Source organism: Lates calcarifer, linkage group LG2, assembly GCF_001640805.2.
Source record: "Lates calcarifer isolate ASB-BC8 linkage group LG2, TLL_Latcal_v3, whole genome shotgun sequence".
NCBI lineage: Eukaryota > Metazoa > Chordata > Actinopteri > Centropomidae > Lates > Lates calcarifer.
In genome coordinates this window covers 10,412,937-10,434,491 of record NC_066834.1, presented here as the reverse complement: position 1 = coordinate 10,434,491, position 21,555 = coordinate 10,412,937, and the positions used below count along the sequence as shown (strand labels likewise).

The following is a 21,555-nucleotide window of genomic DNA, read 5'->3' as shown; positions in this document are numbered from 1 at the left end:
AAATGGGGATTTCCACAGAGAGCTCACAGGGTTCTTTTCAGATACCCTTTCTTGTACACAATAGACTTGGACTCTTCTCAACAGGAAACAAAGCCAAGCTGTGAGGAGGAGTGGCTGTATGGAGCAATTGTCAAGCATTCCAGGTGGGGATCCTTCAAGCCAACAGACAGCGTGTTCAGACTGGATGCAGAGGTTCATATGAAATAGACCTCTTTTACGTTCATAGCTTGCCTAGAATAAAACTATATATATGGTACTTGTATTTGCATATACAGTATATTTACATAACTGCACACCCATAGCCTATAGCATGTTCACATATTAGATTTTTGCATGGGCTCAACATCAAATTGAATTTAGGGAGAAAAGTGGAAATAAACGTCCCTGTCACATTATTACATTAATCACTGGCTTTAATGATCATAAAAGTTAGGAGAAAAGTTGATAGGTAGAACGTGTAGTCTGATGGCAGGGGTGACGACAAGCCATCACTAAGAGGACATTTTACAAAGGACCATAATTAGTGAATTAGCTGTCAACCAATGTTGGGTACATGGAGGTGACTCTATGAAATTGCACTATGTATTATACGTAATAATAAACACAAAATTAAGATATATACAGTGCAGAGTGGACAGTTTAGATGTCCATTATTTATCCATTATTCAGTACCACCAGGGAGGTTTCTGAAAGTCATTATGCAGCACGACAACAAGCTCAAACAGCCAGGGTCATTAAGAACTACCCAGCAAACATGCCTGTGTGGGCCCACTGTGGGGCAGTGTGGGCAGGGCAAAACCCACAATAATCCCATGTGGGCTTCACAGTGGTAAGAGGAATGTGTCCTATTACAAACTGTGTGCAAATGCAGGCAACCATCATCGTAAAGTGTAGGCCTACTAATAATATAACAATGACATGGACCATTCTTTTTTAGTACTTAAAATATATTTTGTGGCCAATATTTCTGTACTTTTACTTGAGTGATTTTTGAATGGAGGAGTCTGTAATCTGTAATGGAGTATTTCAAGGGATGGTTTTGCTTCTTTTACTTTAATAAATAATCTTGACGCCTCTTCCACTGCAGAAGTTCCACTTTCACGCTTGACAGACTTCGCTACAACAGTGGAATAAACCACTTTACATCACCCACGTAACGTGTCTGTACGTCGCACGTTGATGACGTCAGGCTAGCAGTAGCGTGGGCTGTTAGCTACACCGTCCATTTAAGCAACAGACTGGTCCTACAGCATAATTACGGTAAGAAGTTACGTTCTCAATGTATATTTTACTGCTCCTACGAGTGCATGTCAAACTGCCTTAATCATGCCGCAACACAGTGAGTTTGCAAGTTAAAGTTAGTTTAACTGGTGTTAGAGCTGACACGACGTTAGCACGAGCTAGCTGCACAAAACTTCACTTGTATTTTATGAAGTGACAAGTCAAACTTTTGTGCTGCAAACGTTTTACAACCGAAACATGCATTAGCGTTGACTACTCAGACTTAACATTATGTCGGAGAGCGAGTTACTTCAGTATAGCGTAAGAACTGTGACTTTGTCAGCTAGTAAATAAAACATCTAACCGTGCGTTCTCCCTCAGTAAATAATATAAGCTATAGCTTACATTTTAGTTGGCTCAGTGTGATATAAGACAGTTAAAGCTGCAGATAATGATTTTTTTTTATCATATATTATTAATATTTCGACAAATAATCAATGACTCATCTGTTCTGTAACATTACAGTGAAAGGTACCCCCTCCACACAGTAGTGAACTTCACATTTGAGAAGCAGGTACCATCTCATTTTTGATTTATCGACTGTTTAAACAATTAATCATTGCGACATCCATAATTTTAGCTTCTTTTTCATGATTAAATCAAATGTAATTGCATCCATTGTGAATGAATTTGTCTTATGTATCTTAAGGCAGTTGTCTGCAAAAAAGTAAGATAAACAAACAGCTTTAAAAGTTTAAAGTGCCATGTTTGCAACTGTTGATTCTGAGATGCCAGTTGACTTGTGCAGTTAAGTAATTTTATGTTTTCATCCCTACCCTACCTTAATGTCAGGATCAGGCTTCACAGTTCTTCAACAGTTTTCACATTGATCACCACGTTAGATTTGGCAATCATAGTGCCATGAATTCTTGCCAGGTCTTGGTTGGGAGACTGGCAACACTACCAGTCATCATTACCATCTTCATCAGCATCTTTGTTATCAGAGAGCAAGGTCAATTAACAACAAGCTGTCTGAGAGCATGCCAAACCTACATGCAGCAATATAATCCTAATGCTGTGTTTATTAGGAGAGCAGTCTGGTCCTGATTCTACTGGTCAATATGAAGGAATATGTTGTCAGAGTTTTCACACTGGGCAGGAAAATACAAAAAATCCTGATGTGCTAGAGTTTTCATTAGGTTGTTGAGGGGTACGCCAGGTGCCACATTGCTGTTCATTAATAATGGCATGCTACAAAGCCTGTTCGTTGTTCCAGACATTCATATTAGGACCTGGTGCTGAAAATTTGTCAGCTACAGCAACATCATGTCACAATCAGCTTAATTTGTGTAGTCAGAACTAGGCCTAAGACTACACCAGATGATCTTACTGTGAACCACATAATTTGAAATAGAGCCACAGAAAGGAAATGACCTGATGTAGTAGCATGATTTAGTGCTGAGTGGCACAGGATGCCATATTTATGTTATGGCATGTGTGGTATTTTCAAAGTGAGCACAACAGAGTTGTTGAGATGCCTGCTGTGCTATGCAAATATCTTATGCAGGTTTTCGTTTCAACCAAACCACTAATAAGCACTCTTTGACTTGATTTAGTCTTGTTGCCTTGTGTCACTAAAGACAAAATGGTGCCATAAAGATTTGCATACTGTGTCTTTGAGGATACAGGATTGCTCATTCAAGTATGTGTGCTGATGTGCAGTATTTCCAGAGCAGCTACAGGGGAATTTAATCCAGGAAATGGGCTTCAGTTGTCCAAAACAAAATGTGATACTGTAAACACTCTCAAGTAAAAACCAAAAAGTAAAGAAGCTTTTCAGAGTAGCAGCGCTCCTCTGACCCATAATTTGGATCTTTTGATAGTAAATATTTGTATTTTGTGAAATGCAAATGATAAAAGTGGCTTGAACAGTTGATCTTATCATATAATTACTTAGAATACACTTTAAGAACTGCAACTAGGATCATTTCCACTATCAAATGATATGAGTTTTATTTTATTTGTTTTAATGTAGCTTGCAAGTGAGTCAAATCTTGAGGAAATGAAATGACTTTCATCTTTCATTGCAGTCAAAATTTGCATACTCAGTCTTGAATGACAAATGATTGCTCATTGAAGTATACGTGCTGGCTTGTACAGTATTTCCAGAGCAACAGTTGGTATTAGTAGGAAACAGGCCTCAGTTGTATAAAACAAAACACTGTAAAATGCCCACGACAATAACCATACCACATCACTTTAAATAGTCATTATCACACAGTTTATCTTATTATATAGTCATTTTAGTTGACTTTTGGGGCAACGACTATCAGTTATTTTAATTATCAATTAATCCGCTGATTTTCCTCTTGGATTGATCACTTGGCCTTTAAAATGTCACACAATACTGAAAAATGCCTGTCAGTTCTCTAATGCTTCAATAGTGTTGGTCACAATAGTGTTGGTCAATATGGAAGGTTTAAAATGCCAAATGAATAAAACAAAGATAGAATGTAAAACACTATATAGGACTATATATGTATGTATTTAAAGTGTCATAATTAAATGAAAAAAGTGTTAAAAGAGAAAGCAATTGTCCATGTCCAGTTAAGAAGGCGGAGGTATATTGTATATTGTTACTACTGCTGACGAAAGCAGAAAATCAAGAAAAAAAAAATGTAATGAATAATTTAAAGGTAAAAAGGGAGACTAATACTTACGGGATACTTAATTACTTACAGTGATTGTCTGTAATTTTTCAGTTTGCAGTGCATCAGAACATTTGACATTACTGTCATTGTAGACATTACACACTATTTACATGTCAACACAGCCAGGAGGATCCATTTAAGTGTCTGTTTGTACAGCCTCCTGTTCAACAACCCTTAAAAATCCCTTAAAACTGCAGATAGTCCTTAGCAAATATAACCGACTGTACGGTCAATGCTAGTGTTTCTGCAGCCAGTTGGGCTACAGGAAACTGTTTTAATGTGAAAGGTGTCTCTAATTGCTTGTTTGTTTTTAATTGGGCATTTTAAAACTTCCATAGAATGGTTTTACCTATCCTGTTACCAGCACACCAATCACAACAAAATTGTTTCTTCTAAAGTTGTTATTCTTGGTTTTCTATATTTAACAGTTAATTCCAAATAGGTACATGCTTACTCTCCTCCATTAAACCAGTCAGTGTTTATTGTAAGGTGGTTGTAAGATGGTTTCTGTAATCTTAGGTGCTTAGGTGGTTCTTAGGTAGTTCTTATTATGACCTGAAATCCATGCCACAGTCATATCTGCCTTGGTGACAATAGGCTTAATATAATAAATACACAGCCTTTATGATATATCAATGAAAAATGTCAGTAATATTTATAAGATCATTAATTCAGGGAAGATTTATCCCTTAATTGAGTGACAACCTTTACACTACTGACCCAGATATCTGTTGACATGACCACGCATTCATGGCATTTAATGCCATGCAAATTTTGACCCACTTGTTGACTCATACCTTGGCAGATCCTAATCTACCTGAGTGGGCTGCCTATGCAGAGCCTTTGTATGGGAAACACTATATTGGACTGAAGGCAGTTTCTCATATCATCAGAGATACCTGTTGATGTTACAGTTATGCCATAGAAATTTGAATACTGTGTCTCAAGTATGTGTGCTGACGTGCAGTATCTGCAGAGCAGCTACAGGAAAGTTTAATTTAGGAAACAGGCCTCAGGTGTACGAAACAAGACATGATACTGTATAATAATTTGGATCTGCTAATAGTAAATCTTTGTATTTTGATAAATTTGAAAAATAGTTCTTTTCTGATAAGTTTGGTTTTGATTAGTGTTTTGGTTCTATAAAAATGGGTTTTGACATCATGATTGACAGTTGTGATGAGCGAGTTAATGGGCATGATACCACAGCTCCACTCCCTGGTCCTTACACGCTCTCACCAGTGCAAGATGGCAGCACTGGTTTTCGGGACATCCATTGATTAGTTTGACCTTTCCTGTTTAAACCAACACACTAATCATAATACAATGTTTCACATTTAGCTGTCTATTTAACAGTTAGTTTCAAATATGTACACTGTGTCATTTTCTTGTACCATAATGGTGCAAATTTTGTTACTTACGCACTCTTAAAAATTGGGTTTCCATTGCGCAGTCATGGGTAAAAATAGAAATTTAGGCACACGTGAGATTTTTTTTCCTCTGCTTATCTGCTCTTCCATTAAAGGAAACTGCAACTTCTTGCTAACTGATGTGTGGGAGGAGAGGGAAGGAGAGGAATTAGTGAGAACTGTGATTCACAGTTCTCACTTATTCTTCCCTGTGTTATTTCAACCATATCTGATTCCAGCCAGGAATAAATCAAAATAAGGAACTAAGGTGCTGACAGAATGCTGGTTCACTGTTACTTAAGAGCGCTAAGCTTTTCTCATATGACACCAAAATCAATTTTACTGCAACCCATTTCCCAGACATCTTCTCTTGGCATTGTGAATTGTTATTAAATGTGTGCAATGGTTTTCTCACAGGAGATGTCATCCGTGTGTGGCACCAGTAATGGCTTTCAAGATGCAGGTCAAGAAGTCACAGAGAAACAGGCAAGCATAACATGACGGATAAACACTTTGAACTGCATATGTGTGATGTGATGCTACAAAAATACACTTGACAAATACCTGCTGAAGTGAGAAACTACACAGTATATTTTACTGAGTTTTCAGGAAGCCTTTAAGTCATTTTTCAGTAGCACTACTAATGTATGCAATAATAATGTGCTGTTTTCAGCTTTCTGCCACAGTCTTACCACAGCAAGACTCAAAACATATTTTATCAAAAGCATAGTGCATATATACATTTAATACAGGATTGGTGTTATTCTATATCTTCTCCTTGTCAACAAATCCCATGACATGACCAAAACCAAAAATTTGTTAGTCTGTGTCACTACTTAATTCCCAGTTCTAACCTTGCCTCAAGCCAAATCATTCCTACTTAAATCTTTAAGTAAAAGGGTCCTGAATATATAGTTTAATTTTTTTAAGTTGGCACAGTAGTTTTTAACATAACTCAAGCATTAATATTAGTCAGACTGGAGAAACTAGTGTCCTTGTTAGGGACTATTTTCAGCTGTGGATTAATACAAAAGTGGTGCTCTAATGAGTATTTAAGATAGGAAGGTGGTGCAGGTGGGACTGAGTCAAAATACACTAAAGTTTTTGTATTTATGGTAATTAAGGATCATGTCACCCAGTGCAACAGCGTGGCTCACTGATTTGTTTCTGGACAACACTGGAGTCCTGTGGCACAGAGGAATAATCCTGCTTTTGCTGGGACTATCTAATATATTTATTATTGGTTTTGATCTTTCATGGCTTTTGATGACAGTAAGAAGCATGTGAAACTATGCACTGGGACACAGTAGTGGTACACCATGTCCAAAAAAATTACATTAATAGCACAGCACATGTACACTGATGCATGTAGATTAAAAGTTTTTTCATACTGATTGATGTAAAGAGATAATATGGTTAACAGCTTTGTGTCTTACAGAAGAATGAGCATCCCCGAGTACTCATCCCAGAGTTATGTCGACTCTTCTACCAGCTGGGATGGGTGACTGGAACAGGCGGCGGGATCAGTCTGAGACGAGGGTTTGTATTAATTTGTTGAGTATTGTGGAGAATCAGAAATACTACCATGTTTTTTTTTTGTTTGTTTCTATATTCAGTCACTTAACTGAAACTATATTCTAGCTTAAAGCAGTATTCATTCCAACTGAATGACTAATTGACACATCTTCATCAAACTTGTCTTGTTAAAATGCTATTGAATGCTGTCGTGGAGACTTTTTAAAGAACATTTGTATGCTGACAAAAGTGCAGTGAGGCTGATGTGGGGTCAGTTATATCGGTTTTGACAGTGTGTGTAAGTCTAGGGTGAAGATAGAAGGCCACAGCTTTGCCACAATGAAACAGAATTCAAGTTGAAGACTTTGACAGGTTATTACAAACATCTCTGAAGTGTGTTGTTTTGGATGGCAGCTACAGAGAACGAACCAGCCATTAGCAAATCCCTGCTTGAAATGGGGAATGGCAGACATTTATTTAAGCCAACAGGGGAACTTGATGAAACCTCAGATGAAACCAAATAAGATTTACTGACTGCTGCTCCGTGTATGCTGGTATTTCATCCAGACAGAAAAACCTTGTAACTCGATTCAAGCGATTCAAGAGAGAATTTCCATTCATCTTGTTAAATTATCATACCTTTAGATCCGGATAGAAAATAAGCGGGTCTAAGCTGTGTAGAGTATCATCCCTCAAGTGTGTGATGACTATTTCCTAGTTGTTTTGAAATCACACTTTGTGGCCCTAACACCAGGTATATGGTCTACTAAAGGAGAATTATCAGATGAATCCATTGTGTGGCTGCTTGTTCGCTGTTTTTAAATTAGTTTGAATTGTTCAGCTCAGGAAACCAAAAGCTGTTTTATGAAACCAAGTCTCTAACACTTATTCACTTAGAAAGTGGATGGAAATATGTAATACATGAAGCAAACTGAATACACAGTAGTGTTGTCAAGATGTTTTACACAAAAATTCAAATAAGTGTATTTTTATTTTCTGTGAGTGCAGGTCTGAATTTTAAGTTTAGAAGCCTTTTTGTTTCACAGTTGCTTTGGTTTGACTCAGAAATGAGTCAGAGCCTGAGGCAGCCTCACCAAACCTTGCACTCAAAATCAATAGGCTACTCCTTTATCTGGTATGTTTGTTGCTAGATAAAGAAGAGCACAGTGACTATATCCACTACATTCTATGGGGAAATGTCAAGCTGCTCAACACTTCGATAAAAATGTGGTCATTGTTCATGTCTGTTTAACACTGCAACTCTGCATCTTGACTTTTCATTTCAAGCTTGTTTTCTCCATTAGGTCTTATAGCCAAGGTCATAGAATGCACAACTTGAAAACTTGTTATGTTGACACACAAGGCAGTAAGGGAAACGTTAGGTATATTGCATGTTTGCAGCTCAATGTGCAATCGAGGTAAATGGAGCCTGATACACAAAGAACAGTTTCAGATAAATTGTCGGCTTCAGCACCAACTGCAAAATACCTGTGGAGAAGTGATGCGGTGGTATAAAGAATTACTTACAATAACTGCTTCAGTGATCGGGCCCTTTTATGGATGGCTGGAAAAGCTTTAGTGAGTGTTTCTTTCACATTTTGTAACAGCTCCAGTTTCAATCCAGCACACACAAAAACATTTTCTTTGAGGCAAACAAACATTTATTAAAAAAAAAAAAAGAAGCTTGGAGCAGTCCAGTTATTTGTCTGCTGTGGAAGGCTCTGTTATGTCATGGTTAACTCATCCAAAAACTACTTTATTGTCCTTTTCGTTGATATTAATATTTACCATGTTGTATGTTTTGTAACTCATAGGGAGAAGATCTACATTGCACCGTCAGGCGTCCAGAAGGAGAGAATTCAGGTGAGCCAACCACAGTGTAAAACTTAATAGAGATGATGACTCATATCTGACACAGAGTTTTGATTGAGTGGTATTCAGATAAGGCCTAGTGTGGTTTTGTTTTAAATCATACCTTTGTAATATTTATGCTACTCAGCCAGAGGACATGTTTGTGTGTGATGTGGAGGAGAGGGACATCAGCTGTCCACCTGCTTGGAAGAAGTTAAAGAAGAGCCAGTGCACACCACTTTTTATGAACGCCTATACAATGAGAGGTGAGTCACTCTAGTTCAATCACACACATACATACTAATGATCATTTGAAGTCAGTCACTGATGGAATTGATCAACAATCTGAAATCTACTAATTATCTTTTTAATTAAGTCAGTGATGCATTTGTTTTGTCCAAGTCCTAAAAGATTTCAACTAAATACTGATGTTTGAAAGGCTGACTGGAGCTGGAAAAAGTGGGTGTGTGATGTGATTGTATTTATGTATGGTGGAATATAATTTTGTCATTAGAAAGTAAAGCAAGAGGCCATGGTTCCATGTTGTGCTGAATTCCTCTTAGCTGCTCTAAAATCATTGTCAAAGGTCTTTTTGCTTTTATAAAACAATCACTACCTATACCTGTCAAGGTTTTTGTAAAATAAACTCCCAGCAACAAATAAATGCAATAATTTATTGTTAACAAATAATCATTGTTGCACCAAGCAGTGCAGTTCTTCATTGACATTTAGCAGAAGGGTTGCCAAGCAACACACAGACTTAGTGGAAAGCACGCTTAAAGATTAGGGTGATTATTAACAATTATTTGGATATCAACAGGGGTGTCTGATTTTGGACAGGTGCATTTTAATTGCACAATGCTAGAGGCAAGGATACTGCTCTGGCATGTTTTCTCACTTTTTTGCCCCGTCACTGACATGATTTGACATAGTTAACTTGCCGTAAATCATCTGTTTAGTTTGTAGGCTTTGGGTGGAGATAAAAAGGTATTTCTCCTACGAAGCGACAGGGCTCAGCGAGTTCCCTGGCTGCTCAAACGTAAATCCCTGTAGGCTCTTTTGGTTTCTTTAACTGTCATGTTTGTTTTTATTTTTGTGTGTACTCATAGAATGAGTGGCACAGTATTACCGACGTAATGCAGTCACAGGAGTGTGTTTATACAGTGTGTGACAATGACTTGAAACGCAGCTCAACCAATCATATCAATACATAACAATCATTTTTATAATATGTAATAAATAGCCATAGAGACAGAATTGTCAAATAAATAACAGACTCACAAATAGTTTTCTTCTGTTCTTTTCCTTTTAATTTATTACATTTTAAAAACATGTGATTTATAACATACCTGATACCTTTTTTGATAAATTCACAAAGATTATTTTCCACATAATAAAGGTCTTCCATTTGGAATCTGTAGTGTGTGAAAATATTGCTTTCACATACATTTTCTGAAAATTGCACTTTAAAAAAAAAAAAAAAGAAACAGACAAGGTTATACTCCTATGATACGGCAGTTTTTAATAAAGGCATTATAATTAAAGGTCAACATGCTTTCTTCTGCCTTGTTATAATTATCATTTGAGAAAGACAATGCCAGTAGACAACACTCAAAAATCTGCTTTTCCTTTGCTAAAACACAGGGGCAGAGGCAGTTATACACACCCACTCCAAGGCTGCTGTCATGGCAACGCTGCTGTATCCTGGCAAAGAGTTCAGGATAACACACCAGGAGATGATCAAGGGAATTCGTAAGGGCACCTCAGGCACCAACTATCGGTATGTGATCAAGCAGCAAGGATTAGTGAAGTCCAAAGAGGTTCCTAGCATTTTAATTTCTCAGGCAAGTGGAGCTTTGTAAAGTCTTGGTTATGGATGTATCTTGGCTCTTGTGATAGAAATGTTTAGCACAGTGGCAGAGGATGACAGGTCAAACATTGTAGAAATGCAAACACAGTATGAATTTGCACAGACAGTGAATTTATGATCACTGTTGGCTGTTTATCTTTTTGCACACCGGTGTCCAGAATTAATGTGTGGCACACCTGCCAAGGAACAATTTCTGTTACTATCAATCTGACAGTACAAATTTCCAGCACTGCCTGGTATTGGCAGCTGCCAGCTTTTCTGTGGAAACCAACATGTTTGGCTCATGGCCTTCATCAGGGTTTAGAAAAGCATAACCATGGTACATCAAGTCAACCACAAGAAGAGTACAATTTCATCATACTCTGTGGGTATTAACACGTAAATCACATGGCAACAGAACAGCCCTTTCTTGGCATGTCCTTGTACATGAATGTGTCCTGTCTTGCCCCTTACTTTCTCAATAATTGATGCAGACTACAGGCTGAAACGTGTGGGTCTCCATGATGAAGTTGATCTATGCAAGACAGGGACTGTTGCTGGATTTAAAAAAAAAAACAAAAAAAAAACTTCAGATTGCCTATGAACATTTATTATACATTTTATTTGAAATGTGCTTACAGCTGGGAAAAGGCAGCCAGTCAGGAACCTACTGGATTAGGGCAAAACCTAATAAATTTTTTTCATTATTCATTATTCTGATTATTCTAGTTTATCAAATGGCATAAAAAGGATATGAGATGACAACTTCAAATTGCTTGTTTTATTCATCTAACAGTCTAAAACTCAAAGATATAATACACAACAGAGAAAAGCATCTAATTTTAACATTTGAGAGGCTGTAATCAGAAAATATTTGGTTTTATTAATTATAATTACCCACCCTGTTTCAATACTACACAGTCACTGTATTGCTGTGATCCAACTGCCTCACAATCAGAGGTGCTCAAGCTGTGAGACCAGGCATTTAGAGCCTATATCTGACAGTACTCTAATGGCTAAAGTTAATGCCTCCAGTAGTTTTCAACCTTGGTTTAATTTGTCTTTTTGTACCTTACATATACACAGGTATGATGACACCTTGGTCGTGCCTATTATTGAAAATACACCAGAGGAGAAGGACCTGAAAGACCGGATGGCTCGGGCAATGGAAGAATACCCAGATTCATGTGCAGTTCTCGTCCGCCGACATGGTGTTTACGTCTGGGGCGAGTCATGGGAAAAGGCAAAGACCATGTGAGCATTTACCTCCCAGCACTATTAACCTCTTTGATCTCTGTACAATTGAGAATATATTAGTATATTTGTATTGTGGGCATGTGTTACAAAAATTTTTGATTTAAATTCTTTTCATTGTGTTTTTCTCATCCAATGCTCCAAACACTGCCTCATTTTGTAGGTGCGAATGCTACGACTACCTGTTCGACATCGCCGTCCAGATGAAACAATGTGGACTGGAGCCTTCAGCCCTCCCAATGGAAGAAAAAGGAATAGTGTGACATTCGCTGGTGCTTTTTAAAGAAACATTTGTCGCAGAAAGGTCAGTGGAGTTCAATCAGGAGAGCAGATTGTAATCATTTGCCTTTCACGCTGGCCTGCTTCAAATTTGATGAAATTTGATGGTAAGGGCAGATTCAGGACTGAAGGAGATTGAAAGCCTGTGATCTGGAAGCACCTGGAGGTATGCTGCAAAGCACTGTGGGACAACTCATGAGTGAACAGCTGTCAAATCAACATCCTCAGGTTCAAATGCTTTCCTATTCAAGTTTGACTGCACTGGAATCAAGGTCTTAGCGTATGTCAGTCATGAACATAGTGTCTATTTCAATTTATCTGTAATGGTAATTATCAGCCTTTACTTCAATTAATAAAAAGTAAAATGTAAATTGTCACAGATGTCCTTTGGAAGTAGTTTTTTCCTACCACTAAAAAATGCCAATCACATGCCCACAATACAAAGTTTTATAACATACAACCATTTCTTTCTTTAAAGGATACCTTGCTGTTGCTGGGTGTTTGCTCAATACTGCACCAATTCCAAAGATTGTTGTCAATATCAATCATTTACACCCAGAAACATGGGAAAACAAGGCCAGGTTCAAAAATATAAGGCACAGGGAATGATGGCTGATGTTTTGGTTGAAGCCATATTTTAGTTTCAACAAATTCAATACACAGTTACCATTTTTGACTTGTGGCAAACACAGCATACGCACAAATGGCTGTGGGCATCCTGTGAAACACCTTTCAAAGAAAATAAAGTATTGCATAAAAGGACCCCCTGCTGTGTCCATGGACAGCCTTTCAATCCCACCACACCATTCCAGCTGTAGGCAAGTCCATTTGGTGCATCACACAATGCCCGTAGATCTTTGCACAGCATGCCTTCAGTCGTCTGCATACTCGCTCTCTCATGAAAGCCTGAATTGTTGTTCCTTTAACAAGCTCCCTCTGCTGCCACCATCCCACTGCTTCCACCACTGTACTTGCTGAAAACAGAGCACTGTCAAATATGCTGCAGGCGTATTTGAAATTGGGAAAAAAAATATATAAAACAACAACAACAAAAATTCTTTTGTGTAATGGTAACTCTGCCAAGAATCCCCTTTTGATTAATGAGGAATTCTGGGAAACTCATTTACAAAAGAAACTGAACACCAACCCATAACATAAAAAATGACATTGTGAAGCTCACAATAGTTCGTTATGGTTTTGTTTATGCTGTTCAGTGACTTTATTTACAAAAATCACACAGACTACTATGTTTAATCAAAAAAATAAAAAATAAAAAAATAAATAAATAAATAAAAGAAAAGGTCAGCAAAGTATTCTGCAATTTCAAAGTCAGACTGTACTCTGGTACCAACATTTCAACAGAATCAACTGTTCATAGCAAATGTTATGTGTATTATATATTCCAATATTCATTCCATTATGCATTCATATTAATATTTATTACCTGTCAGGCGACAAAGTTCAGCAACAGACACATTAAGAATTGAATATGAGGGGGGAAAAGGAGTCACATGATATAGGAGCTCAAGGGGGCGCTATGGGGCCAGCTGGGCACAGACACTTTTCTCACAAATGCCTACTAACTGAGTGAAACTAGAGCAAGTTGCAGGTTCAATTTGTATACTGGAAAGAGCCCAGAGCTATAGTATAAAGTTGGTCACATTGGAGATAACGATGGAACAAAATGGATCTAATATTTTTACAGATTAGACTACCATTTTTATACCTCAATAATAACAAATAGTTGTGAAAAGATTTTCCTTTGGATTATCAATCAGGTGTATTAGAAATCCTTCAAAATCCTACTTAAGTAAAAGAACAAAAGTATTATCACCAAAACTTTCCTTAAGCATCATGATCATAGAACCTAACTTGTATATTATCAAAAATTATTAGATTATTTTTACCAATGCATCAATTTGTAGGTAGCAATTTACTGTTGTAGCTCGTTGAAATTGAGCAAATTTTAACCATGAAAACCCACACATAGATATGTATTTTGCAGAGTAATGTTGAATGTTGACAGAAATTTCAAAAAAAAAAATAATAAATAATTCCAGAGGATACTTTTAAGTTCATTTCTACCACTGCATTTTCCAGTGTTTTCCAAAATGATGGCAATTAATTAAAACAAAAATAATACTAAAAAAGGAAAAGGATAACCAACCTGGATTTATCCCAAATTTACATGTAAGAGGTAGTTAACAGCCACAGTTGGAGAAGTTTGTCAGGACTAACCCCAGGGTACCATGGAAATTGGTACATTCACATCACCCAAAATAAATGAAGCATTACTGTAAACCTTTGTCCTCCCAAAAAGATCATGTAAACAACAGAAACTAAATGAAATATTTAAGTGTATGTATGGTTAGGGTTATACACGCTTTCAATAACAGTATGTCCATTCAGCATACCAGCAAAAGAATAATGTAACCTTAAACTCAACTGGACTTCAGTTATACAGCACCTTCCATACAAACATGTAGCCCAGAGCACTTCATAAAGCAGGATTGAAAACAACACGCATAAACAAAAAAAGAGACAAAGGACAAAAAAAAGATTATACAAGATTAAAATTTACAACAATAAAATAATAAAATGATGAATAACAGTAAATTATATAAAATAACTAAAATTAAAATACATCTCAGGGATAAAAAGTGACCTATAACCAATGATTAATGGTGAAAAACGGGAAAAAAAAAAAAAGCATAAGTTATAACATTACTGCAAATTAACATTACTCCAAATTAAAAGAAGCTAAAACCATATAGGAATCTACCTCTCTTGTGAGCCCATTGGAAATCATTTACATTTTTACTCTAATATCTGTAGTGATCGTAGAGTTTTTGCACAGCATCCCCTGTTATAATCTCTAGTTAGAGCAAACCCCTGCTTCCTTTAGGCCCTCTATAATACGAGCTCTAAGATACCTTTCTTCATATTTTTGCATTTCAGTTTGAACCCCTTCAAAAACCTCATCTTAATTTACGTTTGTTCATAAAACTTTAAATGGTATGCACAGTATGTTGCCTGGATAGGCAAGGAATCACATCACTGTTTTTGATCCTCTTCTCCCTCATCACTATAGCCATTAGCAGTCTTTTTTGGAACACATTATCAGTTGCTGTGCAGGGCTGCGCAGGGCATCTCATTATAAGCGCCTGCAGAAAATGTTATTTTCCCCAGCCTTTTCAATCAATTGAGGGACATATAACAGTACAAGTGCTGCAGTGGCGCCTCTCAACTCATAAATTATATTCAAGTTGTATCAATGTGTTTGGCACCTATTTCTCAGGAGAAAAGGAACACTCATTGCTGCACCATATTTTTTTATGATATTGATTAAAGTGTAAATGTGTTTATGATTTTTAGCTTCAGTAAAAGCCTTGTGACAAGCCAAATGGTGATATAAATTAATATTATTGATGTTCAGACAAGTACTGTAAGCTTATGTGTGTCAGCCACTCGGCACACAATCACAAATCCACACCAAAAACACTTGAGGCTCACTGATGTATCATAGGGGCAACATTTGAAAAAAAAAAAAAAAAAAAAAAAAAACACTTTTGTAGTCTGCGGTGACCCAATGGTGGTTCTTGAAGATGGTAAATTGTCACTTCACATATTTTTAATAATATGCATGGTATAATCTACCTTAGACATGCTAATCACATTTATTTTTGTCTTCTCTTTTGCCTTCACAGTGATGACAAGTTTGTATTTTATACAATAAAACCTTCAAGATAAAGAACACACTATACAAGCACTTGAATATGGCGACAACAAAGCAATATGTATTTCTTTTGTGGAACAAGTGAGCAGAGACCACATCTGTGATTGACCAACACTCATCACAATAAAGCCTGCCCACTTACAAACACACCCCCTTTATACTTTCCTATTGTTTCATTAGAATACAGAAATCTGCAGCTGAGGCCATTACTTTCTCTTGGAAAAAAACTTATTGACTTTGCATTTTAAGAAAGGATTGGGTAGTTATCCCAGTAATTTCATAATGGTCAGTTATCCACATGCCAACATCTCATGTGGTAGGGGACACAAATTCAAAGTCGGTTTGAAAAATGGACTCAGCACACTGCAGGTAACTGCTTTCACACCATGTTTAGGCTTTCACATATTAAAACACTAAAATGTAACTCTGACGAGCAACAGCTACCTCTGCAGCCACCAGTGGCAATTAATTCTGGAGCAAGAAGTGCTGTCGCTGTAACAAACACACCAAACTCTATTTAGAATTCCTGATATTTTAAAAGGTTCCTTGCTGGAAATCTGAATTTAATGCTGGTTTTTAAGGACTTCCAAATCTTTTTAACTGATCTACAGTTTGGCATTACTCTTGAATTTGCTGGGCCTGATTCTGGCAGTTTAGGTTGCTGATCAACCCAAGTCAAATGGATAAATTAATTTTGACCAATGAGAAATCTCACTGAATTTACCCATTACTAACGATTACAGAAAAATCTGAATACCGATGGCTGTTCTTATTTGCAAGTACATTGTACAGGACAATAATTATTTACACAATGGAGCTTAACAAACCATTGCTGTTTGGTACTGTTGAAGAAACATCACCTGTAATTCAGTAATCACCTGGTGCAAGCACATTAAGCACTTACAAATTACTAATTGTATTAATTAAAACACACTGACAAAAAATGGTTTAGTGGAGGATTTTAAGGGAGATTAGTTTCTGTTGAGGACCTGAGGCAAAGTGCTGCTGCTGGTTCAGGTTGGCATTGAGACTTAAGCCTCTCTATCAGGTTTTATTTACTGCGCTGCATGCCACATAATCTAACCTAGATAGCTGGCGAAATAAGCTTAGTAAGCCATATAAATCAAGTTAAGCAGCTATAGCTGATGTGAGTTGTAGCAATACAAACAAAAAGGTCCTCACCACAGTTTGTGCTGCTAACAGGTTTCTAGGTACAGCTTGAGAAAAATGAATTGTCCTCTTACTTTCGTATATGTCCTCTGCAAGCAGTAATGGTTTGATGTTTGCCAAATTCCAATGTGAATCAGCCTCCTCAGCAAACTTATCAGACCAGCAGCAGCACTTTGCTCTGGGCCCTCTTTTTCTCTTAATCCTTCCACCCAGGCCTCACTTTGTTTTCTTGCCTGCTCTGACTTTGCTGATAGAGATGTAAAGAACCTCAATCCACTTCCCTAGAAAACCTCTGTTTGCACTCCAAAATACAATTAGTTTTCTCCAAACTGTAGATGCAGTTTCAAGTCAACAACAATTCAAAGTGTCTAGTGTCTTTTTAAGACTGTGTAATATAACATTTGGCCTCTTAATGAACACTTTATGAGTGTATTTTTTTTCTGAGTTCAACCCTTTTATTGTGCAATTCTTGTACAGAACACAAGGCTTAAAAGGTCCTCTGTGTTCATTAACAATATGGATACTTAATAGTTGTATTCTAGGTTTCATATATTTCTCATGCTTTCTATAATATTTAACTCTTCAAAAAGTGTTGGACTGCGTGACCAACATCCCCATTACTTGGGCTATGCCACAAGCAGGCCAAATAAATACATGTAAGTAATATGGTTATTGTAAAGTGACCAATATAAGTACATAGTACACCAGTATATATTTATGTTGAATTTACAGTCTACATAGGTTCAATCTGATAGTAACTATCATGTAATGATACACAAAAAAATCAACATTTTCTATATATATAATTCTATTTGTTTGTTTGTTTGTATACTTTTACCATATTTCAGCAGATGATGTGCCAAAGTGAGCAATACTGGAGAAAAAAATATCACTATAGTCCTTAAGGTAGCAAGTAGTTACTCTTTAGTGAATTAACCATCACTCTAGCCCTGTGTAATAAAATAATCCATTCTTAGTATATTTAAATTTAAGTCTTCTCAAAGTTTTTCTATATTACTTAATTACTGTGTTAGAATGAGAAAATGTCTGTCTACGTATTTGAAAACAAAATGTATGGGAGTATAAGCCGATAAGGAATGGCATTTTAATTTGCAAGATCAACCCAACTGTTCACCGAGAGATGGTTGTGGAAGAAGTTTCTTTTTCTTGTATTTCTAACTTCAGCTAACGAATTAAGGTAAAAATGAGTCTGCCAATAATTCACTTTGTTTTGTTTCAGAGTTTATCCTCTTGGGGTCATAAATGTTCTCAGCAAATTTCATGGCAATCTACTATACAATCTACAGTTCGGTTATTAGAAATGGAGTTGATATATTTGCAAGAATATTAGTTTTAGGGCACCAAAACATTTACATTGCTCCTCTGGGGATCATTGTTACCCAGATTTAATGGAAATTCAGTTATTATGGGGATTTTTTTTATCATGCACTACAATGTTAGTGTTTCAGTGATTTAATTTAATAAATTGGTGTATTTTACAGTATAAAGTATATTTTATCTTAGCAAATTCTCAACATTTCAGTGGGGTAGTAAAATGGATGATGGGAACAGTAACTTTGCTTTTGTTATATAAGATGTATAATTGCAGATTATTAGTACTCTGGCACATTGAACACTGCAAAAAAATTATTATTGGCATTTTGTATTGATTTGAATTAAGACAACCTATAAATATCCTAGTTAGAAATAATAGGCATTTCAGAGACAACCTTCTTTGTGGTTCCCTGTTAATAAATTAATTAGGTTGTACAGTGGAAGTGGATGTCAGATGTACATGTCTTGTCATTAATGTGGCATAAATGGACATATATTAAACTTATACAAATATATATATATATATATGTGTGTGTGTGTGTGTGTGTGTGTATAATACCTATTTAACTGATACAGTATACTGTATCTATATATACTGTATCAAAGTAACAATAACTAATCTATGTATGAGTATCAGTTGACTGTGTTTATACAGTAGCATTTTATATCTGAGTTTAGTATTCTTTGGGGAGATGCCCACATGTCTGACTTCAAACACGTGGAGTTCATTAGAACTTCGGCTTTGAGAACACCGCTTTGACTTTCCCTTTGGTTTTTTCCTCAGCTGAGGCCTTTTTCCCCAAGGGTCCTGAGCAGATCCTCAAACAGATGGATGGGACAAGAAAGATCATCAGTAAAAATACAGAATTTATATTACCTTTTAAATCAGAGACCAAACATACAGCAGAAAAATGAGAGAGGATATATGTCATAGATTATGAACCAGATTTATCAGTGATTGATAATAATTCCTCCAAATCCTAATTTCCAAGTGACAACCAAGCCCTAGACAATCAAAGTCATTAATAACGTTGATCTCGCAGACTTCAGAACAGGCAAAGGATTTCATTCTGAATCTAAGACTGTAATACTAATTTCTAGAAAGAAATGCCACTAAATGATGATGCCAGTGGCATCTGAAGATGCAGAAGTACCTCAGGTAAGAAATTAGTTAATCTCAAAGTGTTGATGTAAAGTAGAAGCCTGGATTAAATTCAACTGTCTAAATCTAAGTCTGAAAGGCCAATATACTATATACTGTAGGTCTACATTCACCCTATAGGGAAACTTATGAATTGTCCTTAAAAGCTCACAGTGAAAAATATGTCTAACCTGACAAAGACTTAATGGATTACAATCATAAAATGACAAATGTGTCCTCTCCAATCCTTGATTTTCATTGCAAATGTAGTAAGTGTTCAATGTAGTAAAATAATTCAGCATTGGTTTGGAGTCACTGGGTCATAAAACATGGAAACTACTGAAAAAATGCAGACTTTAACCAAAAAATATTTATATAAAATAGAAGATACACTAAAATACAAAACAAAGATCTGGGTCCCATTGTTTTATTGTTCTCTTTAGGCTGCCCTAGTGCTTTAAACATTTCTGTGTCTGTAGACTGGGCTTCTACAGTTAACCTTGGTCATCAGAAAGGTAAACCTATGTCCACAGCATCACATCTACGAGTCAGCTGAGAACCCAGAGTCAGAGGACTGTACTGAAATGTTACATGATTGACAAGGTAAATGAACTGTATTAATGTGTAGCCACTAGCCAGTGTCTTAGATTATAGTGGAATAAAGCAAATTCTGACAACAAATGAACTGAATTAGGCCTTCGCAAGTCCTCAGCAGTGGTGGCACCAGTAAAGACATTGTAAAGCAGTCCCATTACATTCTGGGTAACAAGCTTTTAACGTTGACTTCAAAAAGAGGGGTAGAAAAACTGAGTAACTTTTACTTTTGCATTTCTTCCTCTGATTTGACACACAGACCCTTTTCCACTACATTTAATCATCACAACCATCATCACCATCATCGTCAATCCTTTATCTAATTCTCAGGAGAACACTGAGGTTAAAGGCAGCTGTAGTTAATAATGTGATTTTAGTGCATTGGCTCTTTTTTCTTTTTTTCTTTCTTTTTTTTTTTTTTTTTTTTTTTTAGCTAAAACTATTTGAAAAGTGTCCATGTCCCCCTCCTTCTGGTAAAATTAAATGGATAAAATTGGTAAACATTTAATAACTAGCACTCTCAAAGCTGACACTACCCTGTGTTCACATTGTCTTATGCAAATGTCGGTACAGACAATTTAATTAAGTTTAATAAAGGACTTTTCATTTATTAAACCTCCAGCTGATTAGTTTGCTCTTATTAAACACTGTGGAGTTAGGATGCTGTATTAAAAGACTACGGTGGCCCTGAAGGTCAAAGCACAATGGCAATTCAAAAGACAAAACAACATGTCTGAAAACACAACATTTCAGAAAACACAATGACATTTCAGATTACGGAAAGGGTGGAACAACACCACTTGTTTGTGACTGGACAGAATCTCAGTCAGTTCAGAGTTTATCCAGTGGATGTCTTCATGGCTGGTTGGTGGTATTATGAGTAAAGACCATACCATAGGTATGCTGAGCTACTTCCTGGATAATTTTGTGGGAATGACCGGCATACAGACTTACATTACTGCATACCCCCATTGTGATACAAATCCTACCAGCACAATGGAAAAGCCATAGAAAATAGGGATTCATGTTCATGGTGTATTCTAGGCACTACATGCATTTTTGTATTTGAAATGTAGGCATGGATGTTTCTGTTTTTAAGCAGATTTTTGCTGTTTTATTTAGTTTATAAAGCACTTTGAAGTGCCTTCATATGAGAGGGTGCCATAGAAATAACTGAACTGAATAACTGGATGCCTCACCATCCTCCTGATTCTTTAGCCTTCTCTTGCTGTGGGTCCATTGTGAGGAATATTGTCAGTTATATCTCAGAGGTGTTACCTTGGAATACTGGACAACTAATAACATATAATAATTTCAACTTCCATACTGGTGGAATAATTACAACAGTACTCCTCAACAAATGCCTGCAATCAGCAGAAAACACTGCTCCTGAAGAAATGCTTCATTTGTATTCTAGACTTTTGTTCTTTTTTTTTTAAATGGTGTTTATCAGTTTGCTTGTTTGTTCATTTGTTCAGATCATTTACCAA

At 36.5% G+C, this 21,555-nt stretch overlaps 1 protein-coding gene across 4 annotated transcripts; it reads left to right on the top strand.

Annotated features, from left to right (window-relative positions):
- Positions 1 to 1,129: 1,129 nt before the first annotated feature.
- Positions 1,130 to 20,680, top strand: apip (APAF1 interacting protein). Of its 4 annotated transcripts, none has more exons than XM_051075279.1 (9): positions 1,130 to 1,260; positions 5,759 to 5,827; positions 6,780 to 6,880; positions 8,671 to 8,719; positions 8,856 to 8,973; positions 10,352 to 10,487; positions 11,643 to 11,810; positions 11,974 to 12,114; positions 19,115 to 20,680. In XM_051075279.1, exons 2-8 carry the CDS (start codon positions 5,762 to 5,764, stop codon positions 12,071 to 12,073), a joined length of 738 nt encoding a protein of 245 aa, XP_050931236.1. In that variant the 5' UTR covers positions 1,130 to 1,260; positions 5,759 to 5,761; the 3' UTR covers positions 12,074 to 12,114; positions 19,115 to 20,680. The 4 variants fall into 4 exon arrangements, with proteins under 4 accessions (XP_050931236.1, XP_050931248.1, XP_050931243.1 ...); XM_051075286.1 differs by lacking the exon at positions 19,115 to 20,680 and adding an exon at positions 1,747 to 1,795 and having other exon boundaries at positions 1,144 to 1,260; positions 6,783 to 6,880; positions 11,974 to 12,466; XM_018683364.2 differs by lacking the exon at positions 19,115 to 20,680 and adding an exon at positions 1,747 to 1,795 and having other exon boundaries at positions 1,145 to 1,260; positions 11,974 to 12,466.
- Positions 20,681 to 21,555: the final 875 nt, after the last annotated feature.

Bases quoted from the DNA above. Each gene is read 5' to 3' on its own strand.
- apip (XM_051075279.1), top strand. From the start codon at position 5,762: ATGTCATCCGTGTGTGGCACCAGTAATGGCTTTCAAGATGCAGGTCAA. The intron at 8,974-10,351 runs GTGAGTCACTCT...GCTAAAACACAG, and splicing joins GAACGCCTATACAATGAGAG to GGGCAGAGGCAGTTATACAC. The intron at 11,811-11,973 runs GTGAGCATTTAC...CTCATTTTGTAG, and splicing joins TGGGAAAAGGCAAAGACCAT to GTGCGAATGCTACGACTACC.